General features: G+C 37.5%; 1 protein-coding gene across 1 annotated transcript; it reads left to right on the top strand.

Annotated features, from left to right (window-relative positions):
* The first annotated feature begins 3862 nt into the window (after nucleotides 1–3862).
* Nucleotides 3863–12119, top strand: LOC149042084 (TNF receptor-associated factor 4-like). Its single transcript, XM_089212117.1, has 7 exons — nucleotides 3863–3952; nucleotides 4940–4984; nucleotides 5391–5492; nucleotides 5717–5881; nucleotides 6341–6415; nucleotides 10862–10939; nucleotides 11334–12119. Exons 1-7 carry the CDS (start codon nucleotides 3863–3865, stop codon nucleotides 12117–12119), a joined length of 1341 nt encoding a protein of 446 aa, XP_089068243.1.
* Nucleotides 12120–12596: the final 477 nt, after the last annotated feature.

The following is a 12596-nucleotide window of genomic DNA, read 5'->3' as shown; positions in this document are numbered from 1 at the left end:
TTACAAAACATATTTATTGTTTTTGAAGGCCATGTTTTTTACAAAACGTTAGACTCGTGAGCCCTAACAAGCTAAACTACAAACTATAGCAGAGCATACTTTTATCAAACAGCAATCTATCCCCTCCACCCCTCCCCCCCCTATTTTTTGTCCTCAAACCTTTCAGGTTGCGTTAAGGCCCAAGGATAAAACCCTTGTATAAATGTTCTCCCTATCACATTTTTTTGCCTGATCTCAAAACTAGCGGAGCAACCAACATTATTATACATTAGAATTACTATAAAAAATCTGGTTGGTTTAGAGCATTCAATCAATATTCAATACTGTGTAAAACTGACATGATAACCAGATATCTGCAACGGATATATTTTGCAGGACAGGACTTCCGTAAGCGGTTAACACGATTCCGAAGGCGGCGAAAACAGGCTATATTGCCACGAGCAAGGGCTGCTTAGCGCTGGTGAATTAACAATTTGAGTAATTTGTTGATCCATGGAGGCTCATTGGCAATGACCGTCTTAGATTTAGGGGGAAGCAAAATATTCAAATATCAAGCGCGGGTATTTTCTCCTCATACGACTCTATTCATCCTACCAGGCGACTATACCAAGTTCGACTTGGTCGAGATAAGTCCATATAGCCAGACGATTTGTTGGCCGCAGGTCTCTTGATTTCAACCGGATTTTATTCATCTGATAGTCTCGTTTAGCCTGAGGTTGTAATTCCACAGTATCGTGAACAGAGAGCCCAAAGAGAGGCAACTTTTCGGGCAAATCATCAAATGCATTGAGATTGGTAACTAGGTTCAGTTTACTCTGTCCACGAGTTGGAAACGGGACGATTCAATGGAGACCGAAAGCGTTCCTAAGACGAAAGCAGTTCAGCTTGTTGAAATCCTCCAAAAGAATGAGGCCACAGTCAGAAGGAAGGCCTTAAATTTTTGATAGCAACTCGTACAAGTAGTTTAAAATCAAATGATCGGCTGCACTCGGCAGATGGTAAACACTTCCAACAATAATTGAAGGTATGCCCCCAAGGAGGCGCTCAAGGCGGATTTGGCCCGTAATACTTCAAAGATCGCGCCAAATAATGTCGAATATAGAACTTCATAACGTAAGGAATCACGAACATACATACAGACGCCTCCATGTTTACTTGCGTTAAAATGACCAAAACTCATAATCACGAACACATGGAATATTTACCATAAAAATTATTACATGCTTTTAAGCATTATTTTAAAATTTACTCCAATTGACGCAAATTTATTTATGCAACGTAAGATGTATACACGGTGCGTGCATGCTACATAAGATAAGAAAAATTTTCCTCTCCCAACGGTTGATATTATAACTTCAAACCGACACCAAATTATCATCTATGTGGTTTTTTTAAACCATGATTCGGTGATGCAAGTGAATTCCAGATTTTCATTACAAATGGCACTCGAACTTCGTCGATCTTTGGTAAAAGAGGCATTACATTCAAGAACATAAATGCCGACACTGACGAATGATGAGGGCCAGGTTTATTTTACAAAAGTACAATTGCATAGATATACAGGACATTAGATGGCCGCGCGGTAATACGAAATTTCTCTTCGAATGCTGAAAAATATTTCACGAGTGAGCAAAGCGAACGAGCGCATTATCTAAATCACGAGTGGAAATCAAGAGAACTATTAGCTTTTTATTCAGCGCGAGATGTTTACCTTTCAATGATATTATGATTTGTGAGAGATTTAATGGCAGACTCATTACAAGCACGTTTATATAAAAAATGTCTCAACAAATGTTTAAACGATGAGTAGATCGTAACTTGCATTGATGAGTGGCCATCAAGTAAAGATACGAACGCAAACCTTGCAAGTTGTTGCTCGAGGCATTGTCGACAAAATCTGCGCCCATATCTCGTCAGAACTGGCTCTCGCAGTGGATGTTGACAAATTAAACACAGTAAATCGTCGTCAATTGGACTCATAAAATCCTCTCCGTAAACAGAAAGTAAATGAGTGTTTTCCATCTTCAAGACTTTGTATTTAACTCCGAAGAAGTTAATCTTCTGACTGCCGCTTCACACAGACTGACAAATAACTGAAAACAAATCTCTCAAAACAATACAAAATTTCTGAGAAGTAGTTATATTTGACTGAGTCGCATAAATTTATACGAAAATCTTTTTAAAACTAAAAAACTAGTGAGCAGCAGTCTGCGAACAGCTAACGGCTATTACGGGGGCCAATCACCATAAAGGCTTGGCCGGACATACCAGCAAAAACAGGCGAAGTTGTGAAAAATTTGAAAATTTGAGCGGGTGAGAAAAATATCTGGGGGCCCTGGTGTCAGCTAAAAGCTCTCAAAACAATACAAAATTTCTGAGAAATGGCTACGCTTGACGGAGTCGCGTTAAATTCTACGAAACTTGTGATAAACAGATGGCCCTCGTGCGATAGTTTCCCTTCACTCGCCTAGGGAAGAAAAGACCACGCTTGAATTCATTAGAAAATACGCCACCTCAGAGTCCTTCTTTTGGTCATAACGTCAAAATTTAAATGGAGAGATATCATCATGAGAGAAAGTAAGAGATTTTTTTTCGTGGTGGGGCAAATTTTCCCCGATGTGTGTAGAGTTTTACTTTCCATGAACATTCTCATTTGTTCCCTACTTTTTCAGCGATGTTTAAGCCGAAGTAAAATGACAAATCTCGACAAATCTAAAAATCAACTAAATATTTCGTAGAATTCAACAAACCGATTGACATAGACCAATAAGTGTGAAGACGCGGACAAGGCTGATTTCGAATAATGCAAAAACAGACTTGATTTCCACTTGTCTTTTACAAAATCATGGCTGATTGCGTTTGATTGGCATTTTGAATCAATGGTCACGTTTTTGTATATTTCATCACAACTAAGTTTTAGTAGTTAGGGCGGCTGCTCAATATGGCGGAATGGCCGATTATTGAAGATTTTCAGTGCCTGATATGTCATTTGCCGCTTAAGGAACCATTTCAGACGAGATGCGGCCACATGTAGTGCAAAGAATGCCCTAATAAGCATATTAGAAGGTAAGAGTAGATGATAGACACCACTTAATATGGATCTTCATTAGTTCGTTTAATCTATTATGTTACATTTGTCAGTTAAACTTCTCTTGTAAGTATGTAGCGAGTTTTTCCATGGGATCCACGTGAGAAGAGTGGAGGTCTTCTTACTAAGGAGACAAGCATCGGTTTTACGTTCGTAAAAATTAGTTGTAACGGTAATGGCCACCGTGATAATTTACAGAGTAATGCAGTCGCATTTTCTGACGTTGCACGCGACTAGTTTAAATCTGTACGTAAAATATGTCCTTCGCTTTCGTAATTGCTTTGCACGAAGTATCATAATAAATGTTTACCAATGTGATCGTCTTCAGAACTATCTTCCTCAAAAGATTTGTTGTTTTTGGAATAGAAAGCGGGGAGTCAAATTATTTGATCGCGCATCATGACAGTGATCGCCCTCAGTTTAAAGTCGCTGAAATTGAAACTCGAGTAACTATCGTCTCTTCTTTTATATCCGTTTTCAAAGATCTAACCACTCCAAAAAAAATAACTTACTTGCAGTATATGCAAAAACTTACATACAAGGAAGATCTCCCACCAAGAGAAAAAAATAATGGCGGATGCGACTAAGGTTACAAGTTTTCTGACTGATGGTTCTTATTCTTGATAGAAATTTGCTTGCCCATTATGTTCAGAATCACAAGCACGCCAAAACTCCAAATAGTTCTCTTTTATTTCTTGCAAATTGTTTGAAACGTCTTTGTGATATTTTCCCAATACATCTTATTCTCACTGCATGCAAAAGGTGGATTTCAACATGGCGGAATCTACATCAAATGAACACTGCCTTCCCCTAGGCCACGACGAGGACTTTGTAGAAGAAGTTGAAGATGATTTCCAATGTCTCGTATGTCATTTACCGCTAAAGGAACCAGTTCTTACGAGATGTGGCCACAGACATTTTAAAGGATGTCTTGACGAGCACATCTAAAGGTACGAGTTTGAGATAAGCAACTTTCAGTATCGTTGTTCGTTTGCTCACTTAATCTAATCACCCTAGAGAATTCATGACAGGTCATCAGTGTGTTTCAACTGAATTCAATCACCACCAGAGTCGAAGTCCATCCAATTAATAATTAGAGAACGATGGTCGGTTGCATGATCTTAAACATCAATTTCACGGATCAGAAACCCCTACACTAATTAACTTGGTGATGCAATTTTTCAATTTCTAGCATTGCCTTCGATTAGTTTCAATCAAAATACGCGCCTATCTTCCTCTAAAACGTAGCACGATACATTTTCTTAATTATCAAAGGTAATGAACAGATTTCATGTTCACTTGTCCAAAGAGCAAAATATCTTTGAATCGAAAGCGCAAATCGGTAGTTCAATTATCTACTGCAAGCGTGATCGCTGTTCAAAGTTCAAATCTTTTCACCTTATTCCTTACTTTGTGCTTGTAAGTGCTGAGATACTACTAGACCTATCACGCCATTCAAACTTTCGGTTCGCCTTATTCGTAATCCACAGCTTAATTGCTCGGTTCCTAAATTACATGAACATATAGACTTTTCTTATGTAGCTTGTAGATTGTGTCAATGCAATGAAATAAACTCGCTTGGAAAAATCCTAACAAGGGCTTCATCCACCTCAATATTCTTTTTTCGATCTTGTAGCTTCTGAATACTGCTGTGGAAGTTAAATTAGCAACTGTTGTTGTCATTGTTGTGAAGAGGCGTGGACTGTATTGAATAAGATAAAAGTGTTGGTTAAGATGGGGTATGAGAATAATTACGGTACATATTTGCTTGCGTGCTCCTTTAATTATTTCCTTATTTCTATACCATTCTTAAGAATTTAATTTTTCTCACAGACAGCAGTGTAAAAAGAGTCTTTAACCTGCTCGGCAGACAGGCAGAATCTGGACCCAGACCGGGTAAGTAAACTTTTTAACTACTAAAACGTTAAGAATGATTTGCTTGGCTGAGTGCGGGTAAAGACCAACTCAATCATTTAGCAATATTTTGATTACTTTTTTTAAGAAGTCAGTTATTGTGACTTTAAAGTCTTGACCATTGTCAATGGTTTGACTTGTTAGTTTCTTCCTCAAACACACGTTTTATTTTTCAATGAAATATTTTGAACAATGTTCTCTTTTCTTTAGTCTATTTTGTTTTCTGTTCTTGAAATATACCCTAATTATTTGTATTTTTCTTAAAACATCACTATTATTTAATTAAACACTCCCTAGTAAAGGCGCTTCTGAGGTAAAGCTCTTATGCTTGAGTCAATTGCCACCTTAAGACGACTTAGGAAAAATACGAATTGTGATTATTTCTAAGGACATTTTCCCTGATAAAGCAGCAGAAAGGAAGATTCTCTCTATGGCGATCAGATGTCCAAATGATGGCTGTGAATGGACTGGGGAGCTGAGGAACAAGAAGGTAAAAGTAACGCATATTTCAATAAATGTCAATAAACAATTTTATCAGCATAAGTTATTGTTTTCGTCTGTTGAAATAACAAAGCCACAGACATAGCTCAAGTTCCTACATGTAGAAGCCAAGACATAGAGACGATGGGCTTGATAGTTTTTTACTTCTCATGATCAAGGACAGTAAGGAAACGGTGCTTAAACTAAAGTTGCTTTGGTTTTATTTTTGAACAGATCCACTTGGAATCTTGCCCTTTTCTGCAAGTAGCGTGTGCTAACAAGAACTGTCCCGAAAAAGTCCAGAGAAGACATCTTACACGGCACGAAAATTATGTGTGTCCTTGGAGAATCCTTCAATATACATACTGCACGCAACCCCACCCAGTCTGCATGATGCAAGTAAGGATTGTAATAGTGGAGGAATCGAAGAGAAGTAACATAACTCTTGCCAGGAAATCTTTTAATGTTTCTGTTAAAAAACTTGAGACCCTTAAAATCGAATAGGAATCAGAGTAAATAGATAACAAACTATATATCCGATTTTAAAGAAGGTCTCAATGGGGTTATGGCTTTTACGGCTTTGGTTAAAAGTTTGGCAACTTTACGGCTAATTGTTATTGTTTTTTCATTCCACTCATCAGGAAAAATTCACGGTTAATTTTTTTTACGACTAACAGTTTATAATTTGTCAATGTTTACGCCCAAAGGCTAAGTTTTTTGGCCGTTCTACGGATGACGGTTAACACCATTAAGACTCTCTTTAGAGCCCGATTTTCGAAGGAAATTGATCGAAAAAATGGAAACGTAGTGAAATCAAATTTCCGCATTCCTGTGTTTCTTTGATTTTTCTTTTCGTAGGACCATATTAGACAGTGCAGCAAGTTCCCAGTAACTTGTCCAAACAGCCGTGGTCTTTCAATTCCAAGGGATATGGTGAGACTTTCAGCTTTATCTGTGATATACAATCTGAAATTTTAAATGAATCTTTGGCGACTAGATGTAGCTTTAACACATGCTATTTATCCTTCAAATATCAATTTACATCCTTTCACTTTAAGATAGGATAATGTAAAACATACAAAATTATGAATCGTAAAAACATTTCTAATGGAAATAAAGGTGAATGTAATGATTCTTACTGATACTTGATCTGATCAAAAATTTTCTTTAATTAGTTTCAAAATCACATGCACACGATGCTAACGAGAGACAAATGCCAAACAGTTCCTTTTTTTGCTTTATTTAAAGCTTCTCATTTTATTTTCCCGTTACATCTCATTCCCACTGGAAAAACAACAAACCATCTTTACAGGCCGCATTCATTCTTTTTTCAGCCTATTCCAGGCTCTCAGTCGATGAAAAACGCAAACGGCGAAGGAGAGCCACATAAATTGTTGAGAACCTCGAGCTCATCGTGGTGTTCAGGAAAGTTTAACCTGATCATCGATTGATTTTGAATTTCTTTATCAACATTGCATTTACGTAAATCACTAGACTTCATATGATAGATTCCAAACAGTGTTAAGGTTCTATTCATTAGATTCGATTTCCGCTCGTAGAGGGTAGATAAGCGAAAAGTGGCACGTGCAGTCGTCAGAGTAGCCCACAGTGCAGGCGTCTAGTTAGTGCGAGCTAACGTTATAAGCTTGTGATCGTTTATCCCACCGACCATGTTTCATTTGGAGTGAACGGCGGGGGTAGGGGGTAAACGGAAAGGCGAGAAGAAGCTTGCTCGAAGAGGCTGTTGAAAAGCAAAACACTTTCTGATAAGTTGCACGAAAATGAGTAGGTCACCAATCAAAATGAGTAAAATTAATAACCGGGGCACTGTCTATTATTATTATTATTATTATTATTATTATTATTACAAGAGCGAAAGGTCAGAATGACGCTCAAATGACACATTTGGCTAGTGATTGAGTTTAAACGCACCAATCAGGAACTCCTTTCGTGAGCGAACAGAAATTTCCAAAATAACAATACTTCGGGCAGGCGTAACCTTCACTCCCCTACCCCCACCCTCTCCTTATTTTTGGCAGTCGACTACTCCCTTGGTACAAATTTCTTTCCACTCCCCAGCCTTCCGCAGCCATTAAAATCAAAGATAGCGGCCATGATTTTCGTTAAGAAAATACTAAGCACTCGCTCGCCAAAATTAGGTTGTGCAGCAATCCTACCGGCTACAGGTACGCCCGAGCAGCACCACTGACGACTTTCCGAGTCGAGCGATTATCGGAAATTGTCGGCTAATTCCAATATGACGCACTATTCCAGTTTTACCTACAGTTTAGCGAAGTGACTGAATCAGACATGAACATTATCACATGCTTTACATATGATGAATACATTGTAGAGTTTAAATCAAGGAGGTTTCGCTAAATTTTGTATGGCTGTTTCCTTCAGCCTCGTCGATCTTAAGTTTCTTGTTCAGCAGAGTTTTAGCTTAACACCGTAGCAGCTAAGACCTGCGGTTGCAAAGGTAAACAAAACTTACGAATAGTATCGCCACTATAATGCCTTTGTCATAGTGCTACTGCTAAGAAAAATCCCCATTATGAAATTTCTTTATATTGTCTTGTACCTCTCGCCGGTAGGATCTCAGGAGGCGTAGAAAATATTACTGGCTAGAGGTACAGCTTGCATATTTAGTCTACTTTGCCCAAATGTTACTACGGTTTGCTTTACATTTTATTTTTTCTGCACTCCAAATTAGTCTTACACTCTTTGGAATCACTTTTTTATGAATACATTTGCATTTTGTACTTTCTTATTTAGCTGGTAGGATCTTATGAGGCTTAGAAAATACTTGAAGTACAGCTTGCATACTTAGTTGACTTTGCCCGATTTCTATTGCAGTATGCTTTGCATTTTACTTTTTGGCATTCCATTTTAGTCTTCTACTACATTGGAATCACTTTTTTCAGAGTATATTCTTATTCCTTGGTCGTGTACCTACCGTTGCTTATTTGATGGCACAGTATACAAGCTATAATCATCAAATGACTCTTTATGGGGAATCAGCTAAAACCAAAGCAGGCATTATTAGCAAAGGGTTTCTGGTTGGTGTTCAAATGAGAAGGGTTTGATTTCTTTTTAATAATAGCAATTTTTATTTTAAAAAATACAATAAATATCACAGGCACAGGCTGATCCCATTTATTAATTGCACAAATTTTATATACATAGTGGAAGACCATTTCATATTTTCAAGAATAACCTGCCTTAAGGTTTTCATGCAGTCATACATGCAGTCAATTATCAATATAAATACAAAAGGAAAAAAGTCAATTTGATGAATTGAAATCATGTTATCCTATGACCACCTAAAGATGACTTGATTCTAGTATTTCAGACAATGGTTAGCCTTGTCAACAATACTTCTAATCAAACACGTACATCATGAAAATAGCGAATGTTCCTTTCTATGAAATTCCACTCATACTTATGCAAAGTAGTACATGCCGACACACTTCAGTAAATCTGGTTGACATATTCAAGTCCAAAATGAATTTCAAGTCAAATTCATCTATAAATGGTTTGATTTGTATGATAAAATAAATCCACAACTAAAGAAAAGACAAATCAGACCAGTTTAAAATTTATTTACTTGAAATTCATTTAAAACATAACAATGTTAATTATTTCAAGCTTACTTCACATACATAAGCTGCCCCTCTGGCTGATAATGTTTTCTGAGTAATCCAAGATCATTCTGGTTAGATAAACAAGACTGCAAAGCATGAAAATATAGGTATGGAGTGACTCCACAACAGTATAAGACTAACATGGAATGCAGTAAGGTTTTTCCATATATCAAAAAGTAAATGAATGAGCTTAATTTGCCTTAAATGCGCAAAGTACCTCTAGCCTGTAGTATTTTCTAAGCCACTTAAGATCCTACCAGCTAGAGGTACACAACCAAAGAACAAGAAGATATTCAAGAAAAATAGTGATTCTAATGTATTATTAGCTGGTAGGATCTTAAGGGGCTTAGAAAATACTGCTAGCTAGAGGTACACTAAGCTTGCATATTTAGTCACCTTTGCCCAAATTTCAATTTACTATGGTTTGCTCCACGTTTTACTTTTCTGCACTCCAACTTAGTCTTACACTCCTTGGAATCACTTTTTTCATGAATACATTTGCATTTATTTATTTTATTTCATACTTTTAGCCGGTAGGATCTCGTGAGGCTTAGAAAATACAAGAGGTACAGCTTGCATTATAAATCAACTTGTGATTCCAAGGAGTGTATGACAAATTTAGAGTGCCAAAAAGTAAAATGTGGAGCAAACCAAAGTAAAAATTGGGCAAAGGTGACTAAATATGCAAGCTGTACCTCAAGCCGGTAGCCTTTCTAGGCCAGCTCGGATCCTACCAGCTACAAGTACAAGACCAAATTTTAAAAAAATAAAAGCAAACATTCTCTTATAAAAGTGATTCCAAGGAGTGCAAGACTACAACTTGGAGAGCAGAAAGTCGAATGTGGAGAAAACCGTAATAAAAATTGAGCGAAGTCGAATAAGTATGCAAGCTGTATCTCTTGCCGGTAGTATTTTATAAGCCCCTTCAGATCCTACCAGCTAGAGGTACAAGACCAAATTAAAATAAATAAATGTAAATTTGTTCTTGAAAACATGAGTGTAAGACTAAAAAAGGAGTGTAAGACTAATTTGGAGTGCAAAAAAATAAAATGTGAAGCAAACCGTAGTAACATTTGGGCAAAGTAGACTAAATATGCAAGCTGTACCTCTAGCTAGTAGCCAGTAGTATTTTCTAAGCCTCCTGAGATCCTACTGGCTAGAGGTACAAGACAATAGAAATTTTATCTTGGAGATCTTTCTGACCAGTAGCACCATGACAAAGGCATTATGGTGTCGATACTATTCATAAGTTTTGTTTACCTTTGCAAGCGTTGATCTTAGCGACTACAATGTTAAGCTAAAACTCTGCTGAACAAGAAACTTATGATCGACGAGGCTGAAGGAAACAGCCATACAAAATTAAGCGAAACCTCCCTGTTTTAAACTCAACAATGTATTCATCACATGTAAAGCATGTAATAATGTTTGTGTCTGGTTCAGTCACGTCGCTAAACTGTTGGTAAAACTGGAATAGTGGGTCATATTGGAACTAGCCGACAATTTCCGATAATCGCTCGACTCGGAAAGTCGTCACCAGTGCTGCTCGAGCGTACCTCTAAGCTGGTAGGATTTAGGCACAACCCCAAAATTACGCCTGCTCAGCAGGCTGTTGTCAGAGAAAAGGCTATAGAACTTAACGTGACGCTCACGTTTATTCCCGCCACCCCTTCAATGCTCTTTTCCACTAGTGCGTGCCATTCCTTTTTATTCAAGTCCTTTATTTCATGTGATGCAGGTTTCGAATCACACAAAAGATGTCTGTCCGCTGACCATAATTTCCTGTCCATATGCAGGAATGGGTTGTACTGCAATGGTGAGAAATTCATATAACAGGCCCAGACAAACGCATTATGCACCTTATAACCTTACATTCCATCATGGTTTGCTTCGTATTTGAAGTGCCGAGACGAATTCTGGAAGCCAGTCTTTTATTAGACAAAATGTTCCCAGCAGTTACGAAATGAAGCAGACAGTTTCGGGCTTGTAAGGTATATAGACCAATATCTGCCCTTAATAGCCAATCTTCCATAGTATTAACTTAACCTTGCACATTTATGAAGGCAGCCATGTGATAAATTACCTTTCTGGTCGAAAGTTCGAGGAAACATAACCAACAGAAAAGATTCTGACGAGTGTGTTGAAGATCACGTGATACTCTTATCGAAAATAACTTTTAATTAAATTAGCTGTTTAAATTACGGGTATAGATGATAGTCTGTAGAATATTTGGTAAACGAAGTATAAATTTTCATGTAGGTCCAACGTCAAGCCTGGAGTATCATCTTGAATCAGCAACAAGAATTCATCTTGATTTAGTTTGTATTAAATTAGACAACACGGTAGACAAGTTAATTAAAACAGAAGATGAGCTGAATAACACAAAAGATAAGTTGAAGAAGACAGAAGATAAATCAAGTAACACAGAAGCTTTGTTAAATGAGACACGACTTGAGTTGAAAAATGCCATGGAACAGCTAAATTTGTCGAGCGTAAAACATACCAACTTGTTTCTTTGGCGGATTGACAATTTCAGCGAGATTTTAAAAGAAGCAAAAAACGGAGGAAAAGAGACAATAGGCAGTGATCCATTCTACACCAAAAGTGAAACAGAAAGTTTTGGCTACAAGTTAAGGTTAGAAATTAGACCTAATGGGCTAGGAGATAGCGAAAATACTCACCTCTCGGTGTTCATTGCTGTAATGAAAGGTGAATATGACGCAATTTTACGCTGGCCCTTCAATAAGAAAGTGAAGTTCACAGTAATCGATCAACAGAATGATCCAGACCAACGAGAAAACGTGACCGGAGGGATCGTCGAGAGAGACATTTCGAACTTTGCAAGGCCCAAGAAAAAAGAAAACTTGTCAAGGGGTCTTTCAAATTTTATATCTCATTTGAAACTTCATTCGCGACGCTACATTGTGGATGACACACTGTTTCTTCAGGTTGAGATTAGTCAACCACCCGATACGAACTCCAGTCTTGAAGGTTAAGAAAATTACAGGGTTTCATTCTCGATTAAATTTTGACAAATTGCCCCAAGAGTAAACTCTGACAAATCGTTTACAATTTTCCATGAACGTATCACTCAGTTTTATAGTTTATCAACCGTTAGCCGTAAAACGGCCAAAAAATTGACAAATTTTAACCGTTACTCGTAAAAAAGTTAACCGTAAAAATTTGTCTGATAGAAATTCTTAGCCGTAAATTGGCCAAAATTTTAACCGTTAGCAATAAAAGCCATCACTCAATTGAGACCCTCTATCATTGCTGTTACCTACTTGGTGGCATCACAAAGCCAATTGTTTTTCCTTCTCCAATAAACCCAAATAATTAAGGACCAACCGTGGATAACAGGAAGCCATGATAGATTCAAATCATGCTCTCAACTCTTGTTTTGTCGCGGAAGAGCCCTTGTTTCACCGAGAGGTGACTGATTGGTATACTTTAAGATAAAATTTAAGAGATGA

Source organism: Pocillopora damicornis, chromosome 7 (assembly GCF_964200805.1).
Source record: "Pocillopora damicornis chromosome 7, jaPocDami1.2, whole genome shotgun sequence".
NCBI lineage: Eukaryota > Metazoa > Cnidaria > Anthozoa > Scleractinia > Pocilloporidae > Pocillopora > Pocillopora damicornis.
The sequence above is the reverse complement of the archived record's forward strand: the minus strand, read 5'-3'. Positions and strand labels throughout refer to the sequence as shown.